General features: G+C 43.0%; 2 protein-coding genes and 1 long non-coding RNA gene across 3 annotated transcripts in view; 1 reads left to right on the forward strand and 2 right to left on the reverse strand.

The window, feature by feature from the left end:
* The window catches only part of LOC146205237 (beta-alanine transporter-like), a 172,059-nt gene that overhangs the window by 108,731 nt on the left and 42,272 nt on the right, over positions 1-21,056 (reverse strand). The window lies entirely within an intron of this gene.
* LOC146205238 (uncharacterized) overlaps positions 1-21,056 on the forward strand; it is a 118,548-nt gene that overhangs the window by 79,986 nt on the left and 17,506 nt on the right. The gene's annotated exons all lie outside the window — the stretch shown is intronic.
* Positions 3,131-21,056, reverse strand: part of LOC146205242 (organic cation transporter protein-like) — an 81,226-nt gene continuing 63,300 nt past the window's right edge. The window contains exon 10 of the mRNA XM_084582931.1: positions 3,131-4,795. Within this exon, the coding sequence (XP_084439057.1) occupies positions 4,597-4,795 (199 nt within the window). The 3' untranslated portion in view covers positions 3,131-4,596. The remainder of the gene's footprint in view (positions 4,796-21,056) is intronic.

Raw genomic sequence — 21,056 nt, forward strand, 5'->3', positions numbered from 1 at the left:
TCCATACCACAGGCACACGTGATCACAGGGAATATAACAGATCAATGCCTTAACACTGCTTCTTCATTTTAACCCACATTTGCTCCACCCACCTGCAGTGACACAAACCATAATGGTCATTAAAATTCTGAAGAAAAAATTACAGCTGCCAACCCTGCAGTTAAACCTTAGTCCCAACTAAGTTGGCAAAATTATAGAAAAACAATTTTTTTTTATAAATACCAATATACACATTATTTCACCACTGCCCTTTTTGTATACCCCTACCTTTATTGTACCTCGGTTACTTTGTTCTGCCTTTCACAGAAACTGCCAAAGCTTCGTTCCTTTTCTATAGTATACAGTACACTGATTCTGCTGCCTTGTCACTGTCAGCTGTATGTGGAGTGAGACTTGATCAAAATTTTTCATTGGCCTTTCCTGCCAATTAGAAGGACGGAAAATAATGTTTTAAAAAATCTAAAATCGAATGCAGATTTCTGTTGTCATTTCTATTAACTTGACATCAGGCAGCCCATGCTTTTACGTTGACTGTTTCATAGCAGTATAAGATCAGCAAATACTATAGGAGGTATACCAATGATCGAAATGGGTGTCATTTGTCATGCCACTGAAGCAAAGTTCAAATCTCCTGAAATATAGCAAGAACCACTTGTGTACTTACGCAGCTTATCTCTACAAATGACTTCAAGTCTGCGTGACTGTATTTCTCAAAGTTCCTCAAAAAACAAGCCCCAAGGACAAAATCAAGTAAACAGACATGGGTCGGCAAATAAGAGTGTGGGAAAATGCTACAGTTACTTACCCGTCGTTGCCTCGATTGTATTCTGCAGATCCTCTGCAATGCCTTCACTCTGCTTGTAGCTGTCCCAGTCCAGTTTTGACTTTTCCTGCCTGTTAGAGAGCGGAGCTCTACACTGAAGCTTGTACTAGCTTGTACTACATCAGGGCACAATCAATCATGAACTACAAAAGCAAAAGCATGCCAAATTCTGGGCGCACCCCAACTAAATTTGGAAGTCACCATTGGGGTGGCCATAGTTTAATTACCCACTAGCCCACACCCTGACCCTTCTATGCTTCTACAACAAAGAACCTCATCAACGAAGCAGCTAAGAATGCATCAGGCCTTTCACTTTTCATATTACATGCAAGAAGAATAACAAAGTCTGTCCAAGCAGTAACACAGGCGGTATATAGTCGTCCCCCTTCCAAGGCACAAAAAGAAAGAAAAAAAACATTATGCTGGATGCAAATCTTGGACGATAATGAAAGGTTTTTTTCCCCCAAATAACCAGCCATATTGCATACTGTTTTCATTTCATGATCTCAGCAAATCAATAACTCAGCACCAATGCAATACCTTACCAGTACAGGTACCATCAAAAAGTAAATGGAAGGCAATGCTCGTCAAAAACGTCAATTTTAGTCGCCAATATTTTATGCATTGCTGAACAGATGTGTATTCAGTCTAAATGTGGTTCTATGAATTACATGGTGCACAACAAACCTCGACCATTTGGCTTTGGATTCAAGGAAATTCAATTTATATTCAACAAAGTTGCCTTCCTTTTGACAATGGATATACAAGACTCCAAGAAGTTATGAGTTGTAACCACTATCGTGTTGAAAACATTGTTGGTTCATGAAACGATGCCACAAAGTGCATGATAAAATGGCTTTGGTGACTACACAATGGCACTCATGGAGCCTCTGCGCAGTGCTGTCTAGAAAATGTTTTATGGTTTACAGACAGAACAAGGTGCAGAAGATGGGTAAAAAAAAGTCAAAGGAAACTGAGCAAGGGTTGAAAGGCAGCCAAGACAGAGTAAGCAAGGCTAAACACTGTAGGACAGTTAAACAGGGTTAAGTCCAAACTGAATTTTACACTGATTACTTGCTCCTGGCTTTCATTTTATTATAAAAAGAAAAAAGAAAACAGCAAATTACAGGGTCAGCATACATAATGCGATTACGAGTACCAAAGTTAGAATGACCTATCATAAAAAAATCCTGACCATCAATAGTGTTAAACAATGAAATGTGTTCTGCATTCTAAACTGATCAGCATTCTTACTACGTAAAAGAGAAGGTCAACACTAACCAGTGTACTAATTTTCTGCTTCTTGCTGAACAGCTGGTTCAGCACATTTCCTGCTCCACCTGGCTTCTTTTTTCTGAAGGGAAAAAAGGAAACAAGTTACTGATCATACAGTGCCTTTTCATTTTCTTTTTCTACTTTTGACTCGAACACACTGTGTGCACAGAAAGAAGCATAATGTTGTTGAACCTAAAGGGATATTTTTAACAGCTGTCAAAAAGCCACTTTTTGTTTTAAAAGAGACATGAGCACATTTGGTAACAACTAGGGGGAGGGAGAAAGAAAGATGTAACCTGTGCGGGATGTCATACAAGGTGTCCTCCCAGTCACATCTGGCTACCCAGACGTGAAATGAGTATGAACACAAACATGATTTTCCTGGGAACCTTCCCTCTGTTTGAATTCAGAAAGTTGCCATGAGGCACTATGAGCACAGGTGGTCTCATTACAGCACCCCAGTGGCATGGCGCCCTATGCTAGGTGTCACCCTCGTTCTGATTACCCTCAGCTGCATGGATGCTCTGCGACAATGATGACAACAAACATGGTTCGCGCAGAAGCGTTTGCCTTGAACAGCTAACACTGCAAAATACAAATGTGCCAGCAATAAATCTGGCTCGGCCCATTTAATTAAAGCTTTTTATTAGCATGTGAGACTACAATTTCTCCCTTTTTTGAAACTGATGAATTGTTATAAGCAGCGAGAGCATGGGATTTATTTCCATGCAAAACTTGACAGTTGACTACTGTATGGAATAATTACGCACATTTTACGACATCCACTAAGCACAGATGCATTTTCCTCTGCTTTTATGAGCAAGTCTTCTTTCACACAAGACATGTTCTCTCATTGCATCCCAGTGAGCAAAAACTACACCTACTCCCAGTGTGACGCTACACAAAATGCATGCACGCAGCACTCACCAAACTGTTTGACAGGAAAACATCACCAGCTTGAGGAACTTTTCTAAGCTCAGTTTTTAAGTATAAGTTTTTTGTATTTCTAGCTGGTTTCAGTTTCTTGCAGACTTAAAATTAATCTTTTTTTTTTTTTTTGTTATATCGTCAACAGGCAAAATGCTTTCTTCAAAGATTGCAGTATAATAGTAAATAAACAGACATAATAACCCTACACACGATGCCCACAAAATATGCCATCATAAGAACATCTAAGCAGGACTGGCAGTAGTGTTATGCCACATTCAAATGCTGGGGAAATACAAATTTTGACCTAATGTGCACAGGTCTGCCACCCTGAACAAACTATAAAGGCTAAACAAAATTTAATTATTGGCTCTGCCACCTTGGATGGTACCACGGCTACCATAACTATGTTATTCTGGTACATGCATTAGTAAAGCATTGTTTAGTGCTTTTGACAAGCAGGAAACAAAGCATTACAGACTAGGAGCATAGCCAGAAATATTTTTCCAGGGGGTGTCATATGCACCAGTGAAAAAATAAGAGAAACAGCCTCTGCCCAAACAATATCAGAGTCATTTTTCTCCTTTAATAAAGCCAAAGGTTTCAAGTTTCATTGACTGCAATATCTACATAAAATAAAAAGTGCACACAGGACTACGAGGACTTGATTTGTAAAACACATATGCACTAATTCGGAGATTCAGAGCCTAGCAAAATTGTCTAACATTTGTAATATGTCCACTTTGTGTCGGTATCCACTGAGGGGTGAAGCAGATACTGCGCTTTTTTTCCCCCCAAAAAAACAAACCAACTGAAGACATTTAGTTTAGCTTAATTTGTTTAGCTTATAGGGTTAAGCAACTCAGGCTGAGAGATGCCATAGTGTGGAGGGCTCTGGAAATTTCAACCACCTGGGGTTCTTCAATGTGCACTGACATTGCACAGTACATGGGTGCCTTGCAAATAACTGCGTAAATTGAAAATCTGTGTACTACATGAAAAGAAACGTACGGTATCCTTCACACTTCTCGCCGAACACACAAGCTGTACTATATGGGAAGGAAAGGCGGGAGTGAGAGAGAAAGAGGTACCGTAGTGGAGTGCTATGGGATCCAGGTGAGGCTGAGAACAAACACCTACCAAATAATCTATGGAAACAAGAGGATACCATAGGGAGTACAGAGATGCATTGGCCAGTTTAATCAGTATGTTATTACCAAATTCAATAATTTTTATTTTTATTTCTCTCCAGTGTAGCAAGGAGAGATCCCAGCCCAGAAACATTTGGGGAAGAAATAAACAAATTTTACGGCAGCTGAAGAAACAATACTTGCTAGAGAAGCAAATTAGACGTACCATTTCTACCATTCATGGCCATACGCTAGAACACTGTGCATGCTACCATAGTCAATACACAATTCATGAGTCTCATTAGCGTCAGTTGACATTAATAAAACTTAATCACCAAAGCTAAATGCCATTCAGCTGAGCTACAGTAGGGAACTGAGACTAGATCACTCTACCACCTTCACTGCTAATCTGACATCAATAGCAGAGCATGTCTGCATTTTTCAATCAGCAAGGTTCCCCTCGGTAACAAGATCAGAAGTATACAATTGGGTAATACGCATTATCTTGGAAAAGATAGAAGCTTCCATTCTCGTCAGCCACATACCCAGGCGGCAGAGGTGACTTGGACTGTCCAGCAACATCCTCCTGAGTCTTTGCAAATAAGCTTCCTTTGAGTCTACTGACACCTCCTTTTCAACCCTGAAATATCAAAACAAAGTGGTGCACTCATAAATGCAAAATTCTTGCAGGCAATTATACCTGTCGAGTCCAAACAAGCTACACATGAAGTCATTTCTCAACCTTTGTGTGCTACGTGGAAGTTACGTACGATTTGCGTTTGGATACATATAAAATTGTCAAATGTTTCGGTTTTATTACAGCCTCAAACAAGTAAATTACGGTATGCATGCACATTTCTGTACAGAGCCACTAATTTTAGGCATGGCACATGGTGTGGCAAACCCAAACATTTAGACTGTACAAAATATTGTCAAGACAAGCCCCAAGGAGCATCGGCTTCCAGCACTGATATCAGGGTTCAGCCCCCAGCACGCCTCTCGAGCCAACGGTCACAACATCGTCGCTGTTCCCAAGCGCGGCGGCCGTGCGGTGCTAGGCACGTGGCATTATCCCCCCACCCCCCTCATGCACGCGAAAGGAAAACATCACCTCGATGACAAGGTGAGAAGAAAGAAATCGGTATGGCTGAGTTAAGGTGTCCTGCAGCAGCCGAGCTGTTAAAACCTTGCCTCGGTCAGTAATGATGGTCGACAGTGCACTGCGTCTAAGCACAATGTCGTTGATAAAAAAGTGAACAACTTCACCTTTATTTCAGTGTAGCGTGTCAAGTAGTCTGTGGCAGTCCATGGCGATTACGATCCCCTTGTGGTCGTTCGAGGATAAAGGAAATGGACCTAAAAGGTCCATACCCACTTTCTCGAATCATGTCAGGAGTGGCTTAATAGATTGCAACATGCCGGATGGCTTGAGCGCGGCCCAGGCAAAAAAATAACTATTGCTTTCCAATTGGAAATCATCAATTGGAATCAATTGGAAATTCCCTAATGTGTTTTCGGCACTTTTGAAGAATACCGATTGGAAAATACCAACTGAGCTATTCCAATTGGCCAACACCAAATGGTCAGCCCCAACAGGTAGGCACCAAATGGACCATTCCAACTGACAGACACCCATTGGTCAGCTACAATTGTCAGGCACCAGATGATCCTACAATGACAGGAAGCAATTGTCAGGTGGTCTGATCAATTTATTAAGAAAGATTATAGATATAGAGTCTTATCATGGCATCCAGCTCAGTCCCTGGCAGGTCCCGGCTTGCTCACAAGGCATCCAGGTCCCTGGCGAAATTCCTGCAATTATCATTCAACAGCCTTACTACAGTGAAACATCAATATACAGCAGTGGCCAGGAACAAGATATATAGAGCACACAAAGTAAACCAATATACACAGCACTGAAATTTACTGCAAGCTTAATTTCATGCATGAACATGTTTTATACCTGGCAGGTTCACGGATAAAGCTGTAGGGAGATCCAATCGGACCGCTAGTTGGTGATTCATAAGGATTTACAGCCCAATGAACAGCTTCCACAATATTGCCTCAATCCTCTAGTGCACTCTTCCTGTTTAATATTAGTACTGAACACGAAAATAAATTGCTTTATCCTCACACCTAAAAAAGGAAACAAGTTAAATAATTACTACTAGGGAACTACTTGTTTTTTGGGGAAAGCAGCGGACTATAACAACCAAATCCAAACAGTACATGAACTGATGTTACGATGCGAAGAAAAAAAAATAAGCTAAACAGTTCAGAAGGCAGTATCATACAGGCCATACCTAAATTAAAATACGCTAATAACACGCGCTTTAATAATTTCAAGCACAGAAAAGGCAACCACTATCTGAAATTCTGTTTTCTTGTAGTGGGGCACAACCACTTTCAAGCTCGCGAGCTTGAGCGATTATCACATTGTACACGGCAGTTATGCATTAGGTGTTTGCGCTGCAGCTCAGACTGTCCCCACAGCCTGTAATAAGTAATATGAGAGTAGAGCGCGCCACTTGCGAAGACAAGCATGTTAAAAAAAAAAAAAAAGAAAAAAAACCTTAATTCTTTGAAGACAGTCTGTTCAACCAACGCCTTGGATTACCAAAAACAAGGAGGTTGGTTATAAGCTTCGCAAAATTGCAAGAGTGGAACACGGTAGCACCTTCTTTATGGCACTCGACATACACGCACGGACGCCACTGCGCCGACTACGCCTGGTTATCGGAGTAACGAATTCCTTAACGCTCTCGTGTTAAAATGTGTCAGTAGATTCACTCCTATGTCACGCATACATATTCATATAATCTCCGCTGTGCAGATTTTTACGAAACGCGATCGCTGTACTCACTTCCAAATGCGGTCGCTTTCGCGGGGTCGTCCGTCTTGATGTGTTATTGCCATGAACCACTGTTGCGTCAAAGGTGACAATCCTTTGACACTAGGAATTGGCACAACTGCGCAATCGATGACCTTGCAGCGCACACAGGTTGGTGAAGGTATCCGAGCATACTGCGCGCACTCGCACACACAAGGAAAAAAACTGCTGCCGCGAGCCGAGCCGCGGAAGGCACCAAGCGCGGAAAGATAGTAGCCGTATAGTGTTCTAGAATTGAGAAGTGTGCCGTCTGCCGCCGGCGAGCTGGTCGTTTCAGCGATGACAGGAGAGAGGGCGCTGTGTGCAGGAGGAGCGCAGTGAGCGCGGAGCAGACAGCTGGGTGAACCGCCTTCGTCACCGCTAGTTCAATCGGACTCCGAAGGCGCGTAGCAATAAATTGTGTCGCTTTATCTCCCACACGCTTGTCTAAATGTATTAAAACGGTTATGCTCATGAACAAAACAACTAGTTCCCTATAAAATAAGCGGCCGTCGTCAGGGAACGGCAATACAAATACAGGCAGTGTAAAATACAGATTGCCGACGAACTGACAAGCAACGGCAAGATATATTTCCTGAACGTATTGGGTGCTTTATTTCTCGAACACTAGCGGGAGGTTCAATGAAGAATGTCTAACGTATTTCTATGATTATGTAAATTTTTAATATTGGATGCACCGGTTTATGCGGGCTAGACTGAAGTCTTCCATCGACGCTCGCACGTACTGAAAACGCAGTGAATGGTGTTTTAGGCTAGGCTAGCGTACTTTTTGCGCCACATGTAAATAGAGGTATGCGAAGATTGCTTGAAGACAGAAATTATGCCAGCGCTTACTGTTGACTTTATTTAAATGTGGGCGAATACATATGAACTGGCAGTCCTACTCAAAACGAAATGAATGAATGAGAGCACATAGGAATGAACGAAACCACATAATGGACGACGTGAAAAAAAATCGCGACTTAGTGCAAGAATATGGTACAAACGTATAAAACTGCACAGAACTATATGAGAATATTAATGAACTGTATTAGGCCGTGAATAAATTAAGCTGCTAAATTTGAAAACACACAAGAGAAAGGCAGAATGATTAAAGTCCTCAAACACGATTACTTGCACCTCCTCAGCTTTAGGTGCTTTACCTGCTCTGCTTTAGAGGTCTGCTCTTGGTTTAGCGACTTGGCATAAAAACGCATTCGCATGAGGACGTAGAACTTCACTATGTTAAGTGTCATTTCTTTGTCATGAGTAGGGCAACCAAACTTGGAAACCTCTGCGCTTTGCAAAAACAAAGCAAATTCGCGCATGCTATTTGCGTTAATCTTTCTTGAACTAAAAAAAAAAAAAAAAAAAAAAAAAAAAAAAAAAAAAAAAAAAAAAACCGTGAAAGACTCTTCCAGCGTGTGCACGAGCTTTGCAAGCTCCGAGGACGGATAAAGAAGACCTCCGTGGTCGAAGTTTGAGATAAATTGATATTCTTCTTTTTGTGCCGCGCACGATTTGCTTGAAATGAGATAAGCGGAGCAAGTACTGCATTTTGACTTCTTCGTGAACTTTCTAGCGACATATCCTGCAATATAAGCTGTGAGACGGCTAGAACTGTGCCTAGTGACGTATCTGTGGTCATCTGAAGGAAGGGAATTCAAGGTAGCTTCGACGTCCTCGAGACTTCCCTCGTCAACCAAACGGTCAAGCTCATCAGTAGGATTTGAAAGAAGCTGGGTAGGTTTCTCGCTTGTACGGCTAATTCCAAGTAAGGCATTTACAATTTCAGCATTACAATTTCCTGTCTTTGGGGGCTTCGCTAAGTTGTAAAATGCCAGGGCATTAACTGTCACTAAAACTTGAGCCGGCGTGGGATGATCGTTGCAGCCATTAAATTGCCTCACGATGCCGAAGAGGTTTTCTAGTTTGTCTTGGCTTAGTCTCGATGTGATAATGTATGTAAAACCGCATTTTGCAGATAAGTAGTCAACGAGGTCGACTGTGGACTGCAAAGTTACCCGGCCTTCCGCGGTGCTGTTGCTTAGGAAACCATGGTTTGAGTCAACCATGCTTTGAGTGTATTTCGAGAAGGGAAGGGTTCGAATAGGGAAGGCAGCAGAAAGAGCGCGCAATGAGCAAGAAGAAATAACGAAAGAAGGAAAAGAGCATTCAGTAAAAGAAGGGGGGGGGGGGGGCGAAAGTCATACGAGACGGACGGAACTGTTACTGTGCTCTCTGCAAACATTTGTTTTCCTGCTTGACCAATCATCGCTCTTCGCTCAACAACGCGCCATAGTACAACAGCCAGAGAAGCAACGCGATGCAACAAAATTCGCGCAGGAAACGAGCCGCAGAAGCAGACGCCCCAAGCGTTTCCTCTGCGGCGCGCGCGCTTGTGATGCGCTCCTACGGCTGACAGCGCCACCTACGCTTTTCATCGCTCCGGCGACCACGTCGCTCCCATTGCCGCGCGCCGAAGACGGCACACTTCCCAATTCTAGAACACTATAGTAGCCGCACCAAAGCTGGAGTTTGCTCCGCGACGCCAGCGCTCGGTTTCCAGCGGAGCGGAACTACAAAACCTACGCGCACCCGCGCAGCGCGCGGCTGTCTGCGGAGTCTGCGCAGCCCGCTCGCTCGGGAGCGCGTGCTACAGGCAGCCGCGCGTGCAAGCGGAGCGGGAGAAGGAGAGTGAGGACGAGGGGGGGATGGTCGTGCGTCTGTGCGTGCAAAGCCGGCGCTCTTTGCCAGTGGTGTTTCTTATTTTTGCTTTTTTCTGTGCCCCGGCTGACATAGAGGCTGGCTGGAGGCACGCTTTTTATCGGTGCTTTCGAAAGTGAGAAATTATGATTAATTGATCGCCGCGGACATTGTTTTCAAAGAGCGCTTGTTGGCAGCCTCAGACTAAAAAAAAAACACATGAACGCGAATTCGGTACTCGAAGGCAGAGGCAAGCGACAGGTATTTTGAAGGACTTGAGGCGGCACCTCTTGATGTCTCTTCCATGTTGTTCAGAGAATGAAGGGTCAAGCCTTCTCGTTGAGAATTGATACGCGTGTACACAGCGACGAGTGCTCCGGGCGCTGGTTGGGGAGCTTCCTTTCCATTTGTGACTGCTCACTTGAAAGGGGCCTATTCAACTCTTTGGGTAGGGACAGACGTTTTAGGCCATGCGAACTAGGGATTGCACAGCTATGCTGTGCAATCCCTAGTTCAGTTATTTCCTCTAGCGAATGCGCAGTTTTGAGCTCCCAAAGCAGGATCGCGTATGAGGATAGAACAATTAACGTATGTGTTTTCCCTTTATAAGCGCCGAGTGATGGCATTAATGACATATATCTGTTTCTTGAGGCCGACTTGGTTCTGCGATGGCTGCTGCGGCACCGCCAGTTACAAACAGAGGTGCGAGATACGAGCGGTACGAGATACCTAAAAAAAAAAAAAAACGACAACCATCGTTTCAATACGAAAGAGAGAAGAGCGAAAAACACTTTCACGAGTTTTGCGAAAAAGCGCGCCGTCACTTTTTCATTCCAGTTTTTTTTTTCTTGCCTCCTTTGTTGGAGCGCGACGGCAGCCAGAATGCGGCCGGAGGAGGAGAGAAACAACCGAGTGCGCGCGGGCAAACACGTGCTGGAGAGCAGCGCGGAGCAGACGACAGCATGCTTTTAAAGGCCGCTGTACGGTTGCTTTTTTGACCCGCTCCGCACGCATGCGGCCCGCACGTTTTCTGCCTCAAGCGGACGTGGTGCGGAAAGGGTGTTGTACGATCGTTTTGCTGACTGCTGGTCAGCCGGACGGTTCCAGCGTCCCGATTGGCGCGTTCGGGCGTCGCCTTCCGTCCAATACCATCATACTCCAACTGCTGCGTGACCACCGCGGAGCTCTTTCGCGTCTTCATCTCTTTCTCTATGTCTTCCTTTCTAGCGTGCTGCATCTCGGCTGTGTCGGAATCGCCATGGCGTGGTTTCTGTCGAGGCTTTTGGTGTGGTCGATGGCTCTCGTCAGCTACCACATGAGTAGCAGTTCAGCAGAGCGCCTGACTACCTACATGGCCGCCAGTAGCGATTAGTTGGTCAGTTCATCGCCGCCGACGTAATCCACCAGCAGCAACGTAAAAGGCGTAAGCCTACAAAACGTCTTTTGAGAGATCGGCGTCGACTCGGCGAGTATTTTACGTTGGTGCGGGACATGAGGAGCGGAGACGGCACAGACTTCTTCCAGTACTTCCGCATGTCTGTGGAAAGGTAAGTAGTACATGTTCATATCATCCTTGCCTGTATTTCGTGAATTTCTTAGCGCAGTACGCCGGAGCAGGTAGTGTGCTCGCGTCAGGGATGCATGAGATGGGAAGTGCGTTTTCATCCGTCAGAGCATAGAGCGTGTGAAAACTTTATTACTAAGTTTGTTTTACTCATAACTATGAAAGAGACTGGGAATGCAAACGCGGTTACATTTGTGCATTATTAACCTCAACGAAGCGAACCAAAGGCGCGGAAGTGCTCGTCAATGAAAAAAATAAAGTATGGACATCAATTTCTTGCCTAGTTGGTTCTATTATTATTGTTTTTTTGTGTTTTTTTGCCTCAGCTTCGCGGTAATTACCTAGGCTCACCCGATACGAAGGAGTACGGCCAACATCACGTTCATGAATTTCTCAGTCAGTAAAAAGCATGAACTAATTTTAATTTTACCCGTGGCCGCTGTAGCATATCGCCCTTGTTACTCGGCATACATGCATCTGCCGTGTTTTTTTGCGTACAGGAAACGTGGGGTTGTCTAACTCATTTTATTCAATAGACAAGTGTTTCATTATGCTGTTGTTATTGTGCAGGTTTGACAGTCTCCTAGAGTTAGTTAGACCTCTGATTGAGCCACTCAAAGCCTCAGTGGTCAGTTTGTCAGCTGGGGAGAAGCTGGCATTCACATTAAGGTAAGCGGGTTTTTTTTTTTTTTTTTTTTTTTACAATCCAGTGACGTGTAAGTTGCATATACCATGTGCAGATGTATGCAATGCTGTCATGTGTTTAAGGTGCATCCACATTTTAAGCTCTTTAGTTATTGCACCGCATGTATGAAAAAAAAAATGTACTGTTTACTTGTAATTCACAGTGCACAGTGCCTCATGGGCTTTCTTGTTCTACTTGTGTGCATAGTCACAGCTGTACTAGTAAGCTTTTTAAGTGCTTATGGTTAGCTCCTGCATGTAATCATCCTTTCAGCATTTCAACATCTGCTCAGTCAAGAAGGCAATAATGTCATTTTGGATTATACTAACTTTTTATTGTGGCTGTAAACATTCCTTTACATTTGTGGTCAATTCTATATTGTCAAGTATTGCCATGTCTAGTACACCATGTGCTTTTCGTGAGATCTCCCAGTTTGTTTCTTGATTGCACATACCTTATTTTACAAACAATGCAAGACATCCATCGACCAGTGCTAAGTAGAAATGTGAAAATATGTTAGAATATTGTGAATATTTGCTTCACTGTTTAGCTTGCTGTCAGTATTTTGTAGTCAAGCGGTTCCAAAGCTGCTAAAGAGGAAATGCTGAACGCTGACAAAATTTCGCAGCAGAATAATGCTGCAGCAATTACAGTAATCAGCAAACACAGAAAAGTAGTCAGCTCTCCTGATTTATCTTATTATCTTAGGCTAAAAAAAAGGTATAAAAATTTCAGGCCACCATATCATGCTGAACTAATATTTAAACATACTTCTAGCAGAATGTTGACCATGGCCTATTGACACAAAGGGCTCCCAGCTGCAAAAAAAACACGTAGACTTGCTTGAATTTTGATTTAGGTGTGATGATCCTAAGTAAATTACATCTCCATAGCTTGATTGCATGCCTTGAATGTCAGGGTCTATTAATGACTTTTTTTGCAAACATACTGCAATTTTTTATGCATGGCTCGTCCAACATCGAATATGTAGATACTGAATACAAGGAAAACAAAAGGCCATATATTTACATAGCATGTAAAGGGACTGTGTAAATCTAAAAAACAGTCCGATAATAAAATATCTCATTACAGTGCATTGAAAATTTGCGTTGTCGTAAGGGAGCAACAGGTCTTGATACTGTTATTTCAATTTAAGGTGGTGGAAAACTAATATTTATGGATTTTGAGTCCTCTGTTGGGGCTTACATGCATCCAGCACATTTACGTTACTTCCTTTTATAAGGTTTCACACTCAAATGTCCATACATTAATTTCCTTTGGATCCTCGTTGATCAGATATTTAGATGCCCAACCATATAGTGAGAATCTGCACTTTTATATTTACCAAGTGTAAAGCTGTATACATTTTGCTGGCTTTTTACAAGGCACATGATTCCATTTCTCGTGTATTAATATTGGCAGAGCATATCACATATACTGGGCCTAGCTCACATTCTCAAGCTTATGGATGGGTGAGATAATGTTAGTATTTGCATCAACCAAGCATTCAGTGAAGAACTGAATACATGTCATAATCTTTTGACTTCTATAATCTGAGTCGTTTGGGATGTTTAAACCCTACAAACCGAAACCAAACAGTACAAGTGAACAAGAGCTCAGTGGCCTGGCTCGGTACTGAGGAAACTCATTGCCAAAGTGCCTCTGACTTCAGGCATTGCAGCAAGTGTGTTCCGAGATTTGTTTGCATGTTCCCTTGTTTAGTTAACAGAAACATTAGTGGTGTGAATGCCAGTGGCACTGCACTTTGTGTTCAAAGTAGGCACAACCTATACGAAAGAAAAATACCACTGCCAAGCCTTGCATAGTCTCATTCTTCGACTACTGCTCCTTGCCCTCAAGGACTTTTATGACATCAGATCAGCTCTGAGATATGAAGCAAAGGGGGCAGGTGTAGTAAGACTCCGACTACGCCGATTCTTTTATTACAGCTAATGATTGGTTGCAGATGTAGTGATCTGCTGACTAATAGAATAATAATTCCAAAATTCTTCGTGCTTGTACTAAGTACTTCATTCTTAATCAAAGAGTGGTTCCATGCCTATGTATTGCCTGTTTGAGATTGTGCTTGCATTTCATGCTTTTCAACAATATGAACTAGTATCTCACCACCATATCAGTTCGGTGATGGACACTTACTCCTGAACTCAAGGATTTGTATTTGATCCAGGCTGTGGTGCCTACTTTTCAATTGAGGCAAAAAGCAAGGCGCCTGTGTACATTGCAATGTTAGCGCACTTTAACGAGCCCCAGGTAGTCAAAATTTTCGGACCCTCCTAACCTAACAGCATCCCTCATAACCTTGGTTCACTTTGCAACGTTAAACCCGTAAACCAAATTATAAACTGCTTCACTGAATGACATCTGTGCCTAAAAGTTTGTTCCATGTACAAATAGTGCTTTGCATTGGTCCTACTCACTGGGTTTCCTATTTTTGCAGGTACCTGGCACACGGTTCCACGTTGAGGATAATAGCAAAGTCGTACAGGATCTCCGACTCTATAACAGGCCGTATTGTGAGGCAAACATGCATTGCCTTGCGGCAAGTTCTTCAGCCCTTGTATCTCTCAGAGCCAACCACAGCTGACTAGAGATGAATAGCTTTTGAATTTGAAGACCTTTGTAATTTTCCAAATTGTATTGGGGCAATTGATGGGAAGCACATTAAGATAGAGGCGCCTGCTAACTCTGGAACAATGTTCCACAACTGCATGGGTGGCTTCAGCACAGTTCTACTTGCTGTGTGTGATGCCAGATATCGATTCATTAAAGTAGGCATTGGGGAATGCGGTTCTCGTGGGGATGCTGGCCTCTTCAACAGCTGTGAACTGGGGAAGGAATTCAGAGCGGGCTCTTGCTCCATACCAGAACCAAGACTGCTCCCAGGCACCTCTGTAGAACTTCCTTATGTCATAGTTGGGGATGAGGCCTTCCCACTGTCTTCAAATCTCATGAGACCCTTCCCAGGAGCAAGCCTGAACTCAGAAAGGAGGATTTTTAACTATAGGCTATGTCGAGCAAGGCGTATCGTAGAGAATGCCTTTGGTATTTTGGCTAACCAGTGGAGGATCCTTCGTCAGGAAATCAGGGCCTCTACAAAAACGGTGGATACAATAGTATGGGCCACTGTGCTTTTGCATAACTACCTGAGGACACTTGATGATGAAGAGGACACCATTTTTCAGTATTGTTCCCCAGCAGATGTTGACAGGGTGGGAGAGGATGGGCGAGTAATTGATGGTGAATGGAGAGCTGATGAGCGCACAGGTCCTGTCTTTACACCTGTTCGCAGGTGCAGCAGCAACAGCTATGGAGCTCAGGCAAAGGCAGTGCGAGAAAAGCTCGTGCGGTACTTTCTCTCTCAAGCTGGACGTGTGTCATGGCAGGACAAAGTACTTGATGCTGGCATTGTACTTCCAAAATAGCAAGTTACATTTACCTTGAACGTGAACATGGTGTAGCCATTGTCGAATTCCGGCCTACATTTTATTCAATAGGCATTTTCAGGTTTGCTCGGTTAACTCACGTTAAAGCTAGACAAAAGAATTGAGACCTGACCCACAGCTTGCACTGCTGTGAGTGGTTTCCTGAAACTGGTTCATGTGCTGCATTTAGGAATTCAAGCAATTTCCGGTTTGCAGTGGCAGCACAGCGGTAGGACGCGACATGTGTTGACCATTTGTATGCGGGGTGAAAATCTCTTGAATGCCTAACAGTGCTGCTGTTCTGCTGCTGCTGCCAGGTTCTGGTCTGCATCTGGTTCAGCGGGCCCTCTCATAGCGGTCCGTTTGATCCAGGCCAGCTGGTGACTTTTCATGTATTGGCATGGCACCACAGCTCGCACTGCATTGTGAGTGGCTTCCTGCAACTGGTCCGTGTGCTGCATTTAGGAATTCAAGCAATTTCCGGCTTGCAGTGGCAGCCCAGCGCTAGGACGCGACATGTGTTGACCATTTGTATGCTGGGTGAAAATCTCTTGAATGCCTAACAGTGCTGCTGTTCTGCTGCCGCTGCCAGGTTCTGGTCTGCATCTGGTTCAGCGGGCCCTCTCATAGCGGTCTGTTTGATCCATGCCCAGACCAGCCAGTGACGTTTTATGTACTGGCTTCGCTTCAGAGCTCTCACTGTGCTGCGCTCGTGTAAATGTGTGGTCTTTGCCATTTATAGCAGCTTCTTCATTTATTTTTCTTTCATTCCTTTGCCTGTTTGTGCTTGTGGTTTTCTGTTTTTGTTCTATGTTTCTTTTCAGATGACTTCAGACTTGTCCAAAAGGCAGCTGTGAAGTTTACAGGGGCGTTGCAGCCTGCAGTGCAGTCATGTGCTTATCCTAACCGGATATATATATATATATATATATATCCGGTTAGTGAACATATATACATAAGCAAGTGGAGGGGAGCCGTCGATGTAGCTTAGTTGGAAGAGCACTGAACGCGACATTCGGAGGTCGTGGGTTCGACTCCCACCATCGGCACGTTGTTTTTCCTTCCGCTTTGCATTTAATGCTCTTTATTCCAGTAATCAACACACGACAACATTCCCGTAAATGTCAACAGTATGAATAATATTAAAAAAAAAAGTTTGCCTTGCACTCTGAGACTGTTCGCTCCTTTAAATGCTATATATATATATGGTGATGAAGGAAGTTGTCAAGCAAATCGAGGACTGATATAGGTATATCTATATATATATAATATTGCATGCAAGCTAGACCATAAGCATTCATACAGCATATGTACACACATATACCGATTGTTATGTGGCGGTATATATAGTTACTGGCAAATAAGGAAATTATGTGCAGTTCACTACACACTGCGTGCTTCCTGCAGTATGTTCTAGCTGCTGACCCAAATTTGCTCCACGGGGCTCTTTGTGCTGCTGTATTAAAATGCTGGTGCGATTTACTGCCAGTCGAAAAGCATATATCTTTTATCACTTCCCACAGATAACAATATTAAATAAAACATCTCGTGTAATGTGTCTAACAGAAGCTAGAATGTTCTCTTAATGTTAACTAATGTACTTTAAAAAGAAGGTCTTAAAAATACTGTCATGTACCCCCCCCCCCCTCTCTCTCTCACCATCTAGCCTATTAAATTTTATTTTTCTCCAGATAGCCCCCTTCTTACCCCAGATGGCTTCAATGCAAAGTCGCGCAGAACAGCTGGAGAGTTGTCCAGCGGAAGCGCGTTTTCTCCTCGGCGTGAAAAGGGCAGGGGATGAAAAAACCTTATGTGGTGACATGTTCAGCCTATCACATACAGAAGTTGTGCTCAGTCGTCTATCAAAGAAATATTTTTTTTTAGGCATATAGATGCGTATATCCAGCAGAAATAAAAACAAAGCAACAGAAAGGTATTTTCGAATTGACAGCTGAAGAAGGATGCTGTGAAAGTTCAAGATGTAAACGAAAGGGCAACAAAAACAATGGTCTAGCCCGAACTGGCCCAGATACAGCCGGGAAAGGTAGCAAGATATGGAGAGGGATCTACAGGTGAATAGCCTCAAGTGTGAACAAGTGCAAACTCTCTTTGTCCACCCCCCCCCCCTCCCCCCTTTTCATGAGGAGGACAAAAAGTACAATATGGAACAGAGGTGTGAAAAGGAAATTGGCAGACCCAAGGACACTACCTGAAGAGCTAGCACACATGGGCAAACAGCTTATTCCCAACTGACTGATTACTTAGGTGCAGTTCATTTATGATACGTGCAAGCTAACTAAAGCATCAGAATTTCAGCAATATGTATAGCAATTCCTATGTGGGAATAGAGGCTGGATAGTTGCCAAGGCTTGCAATTAAGGTATATTTACATCACCTGCAGTTTGCCCCCTGTTGTTGCTGCATATTTGTTCCACAAGGCATTTGTGCTGCTTTATGAAAGCACTAGTTGTTGGGTAAATGCTTTATTTTCTGCTGAGAAATTACTGTGCAACTAAACACATTATTTTAATTCAAGAATTGCAGAAACAAAATCAAAGCATATTGTGTAATGTGTTTAAAACAGAAGCTGGCATGACATTAACAGAACTACAGGAGAGCCTTGGAGTGTTTTATACACCAGTTGTCCTAGCTTTCAAAAAAAGCTTGTGTGCCTATAGCTAGCCCACTAGCTAGGCGCACCAGCTGTGGCTGTTGAGGGTTACCTGGCTCGAGTTTCATTATGCAGCATTCATTATGAACCCTTTAATGATTAAGACTATACAATTACCATTTCAACCATTGGCTTCAAGAAAAACTAGCATCAATAGAAAAGCAGTAAACTATCTTTAAAAAAAAAAAAAAAAAAAAAAAAAAGCTGACAGAAATGTGTGCACCCGGTGCTATTTATTTTGCACTTTTTTTTTCATGATCTTGAATGGGAACAAGCACAAAACGAAAACTTCTGCATAACAGCAATTCCACTTTCATGTCCCGAGATTGAAATGCTCTCCATGATGTTTTTCATGTGCCCTGCGTGAAAGATATGCATGAGCAGCTATTCAAATGATAGCTCTGGTTGGAGGTTAGTAAAGTTATGTAAATCGTACCTTGATGCAAACATTGCACGTAACTCTATTTCTAGACTACTTACAACTTTAGAATTGATGCTTTGTTCCTGAGGCGATAAGTAAAAATTGCAGACTATGTGTTTTTGCTAATAGGATGAATACGGCAAATGAAAAGCCACTGCAGGTATGGCAGACTAAAACCCCTCTATACTTAATTAGGACAGACAACTAAACAGTTTTCAGTTGCTTTCACTAGCCTAGGCCACTCTGTCGTATTTAAAGGCTTGATTGCATTTAAGCTTTCCTCTCGGGGTCACCTTCAAGTGAAACGGTCATGACACAGTGGTGGTCCTATGAGGCCGATTGGACGCTATGTTTCTACAAAGCCTTCAGGTGTTGACTGATTGAGGCATGAGATTTGCTGAAAAGTGTTTACAAAGCCCTTAATATTAAAATTTTCAGTCATATCTAGTTGCTACTGCAGGTTATCTATTCACTTCTTCAAGTGGATAACAAGTTCCGCTTTCCAGTTCCACTTTGAGCACTGATTTTAACAAATGCAAAAAAACCTTCCTTCCACTCTGTGCTCAATGGCCTAAAAAAATTCTTTCCATTGGTGCCTGTAAGCACAGAAATAAGGCTGCCATTTAAATTCATTTTCCAGGTACTATTGGTACAAGTTATTCTATTGTGGTAAATTGAATTCAGTTTATTTCTTCTAGATGTGCACACAATCTTGAAATGGTGACGCGGGTGAAAACTACTACTTGAATAGGACTGTGCACCGAATCTGCAGTTAATTTTTTAAGTCCTAATAAACCACAAAATGAAAAGCTGGCATAAAGAAAGACTAACTCTACAGAATAGTAAGCAATGTATGCAAACTGCAATAAAAAGAGGCAAAATACAGAAGCATCCTTAAGAAACTGCATGTAGACAGACGCATCTATATGCCTAAAAAAAAATATTTCTTTGATAGACGACTGAGCACAACTTCTGTATGTGATAGGCTGAACATGTCACCACAAGGTTTTTTCATCCCCTGCCCTTTTCACGCCGAGGAGAAAACGCGCTTCCGCTGGACAACTCTCCAGCTGTTCTGCGCGACTTTGCATTGAAGCCATCTGGGGTAAGAAGGGGGCTATCTGGAGAAAAATAAAAATTAATAGGCTAGATGGTGAGAGAGAGAGGGGGGGGGGGGTACATGACAGTATTTTTAAGACCTTCTTTTTGAAGTACATTAGTTAACATTAAGAGAACATTCTAGCTTCTGTTAGACACATTACACGAGATGTTTTATTTAATATTGTTATCTGTGGGAAGTGATAAAAGATATATGCTTCTCGACTGGCAGTAAATCGCACCAGCATTTTAATACAGCAGCACAAAGAGCCCCGTGGAGCAAATTTGGGTCAGCAGCTAGAACATACTGCAGGAAGCACGCAGTGTGTAGTGAACTGCACATAATTTCCTTATTTGCCAGTAACTATATATACCGCCACATAACAATCGGTATATGTGTGTACATATGCTGTATGAATGCTTATGGTCTAGCTTGCATGCAATATTATATATATATAGATATACCTATATCAGTCCTCGATTTGCTTGACAACTTCCTTCATCACCATATATATATAGCATTTAAAGGAGCGAACAGTCTCAGAGTGCAAGGCAAACATTTTTTTTAAATATTATTCATACTGTTGACATTTACGGGAATGTTGTCGTGTGTTGATTACTGGAATAAAGAGCATTAAATGCAAAGCGGAAGGAAAAACAACGTGCCGATGGTGGGAGTCGAACCCACGACCTCCGAATGTAGCGTTCAGTGCTCTTCCAACTAAGCTACATCGACGGCTCCCCTCCACTTGCTTGGGTATATATGTTCACTAACCGGATATATATATATATATATATATATATCCGGTTAGGATAAGCACATGACTGCACTGCAGGCTTGCAACGCCCCTGTAAACTTCACAGCTGCCTTTTGGACAAGTCTGAAGTCATCTGAAAAGAAACATAGAACAAAAACAGAAAACCACAAGCACGAACAGGCAAAGGAATGAAAGAAAAATAAATGAAGAAGCTGCTATAAATGGCAAAGACCACACATTTACACGAGCGCAGCACAGTGAGAGCTCTGAAGCGAAGCCAGTACATAAAACGTCACTGGCTGGTCTGGGCATGGATCAAACAGACCGCTATGAGAGGGCCCGCTGAACCAGATGCAGACCAGAACCTGGCAGCGGCAGCAGAACAGCAGCACTGTTAGGCATTCAAGAGATTTTCACCCAGCATACAAATGGTCAACACATGTCGCGTCCTAGCGCTGGGCTGCCACTGCAAGCCGGAAATTGCTTGAATTCCTAAATGCAGCACACGGACCAGTTGCAGGAAGCCACTCACAATGCAGTGCGAGCTGTGGTGCCATGCCAATACATGAAAAGTCACCAGCTGGCCTGGATCAAACGGACCGCTATGAGAGGGCCCGCTGAACCAGATGCAGACCAGAACCTGGCAGCAGCAGCAGAACAGCAGCACTGTTAGGCATTCAAGAGAT

The sequence above is a fragment of the Amblyomma maculatum genome, chromosome 1, assembly GCF_055883805.1.
Source record: "Amblyomma maculatum isolate TAMU_Amacu chromosome 1, ASM5588380v1, whole genome shotgun sequence".
Lineage (NCBI taxonomy): Eukaryota > Metazoa > Arthropoda > Arachnida > Ixodida > Ixodidae > Amblyomma > Amblyomma maculatum.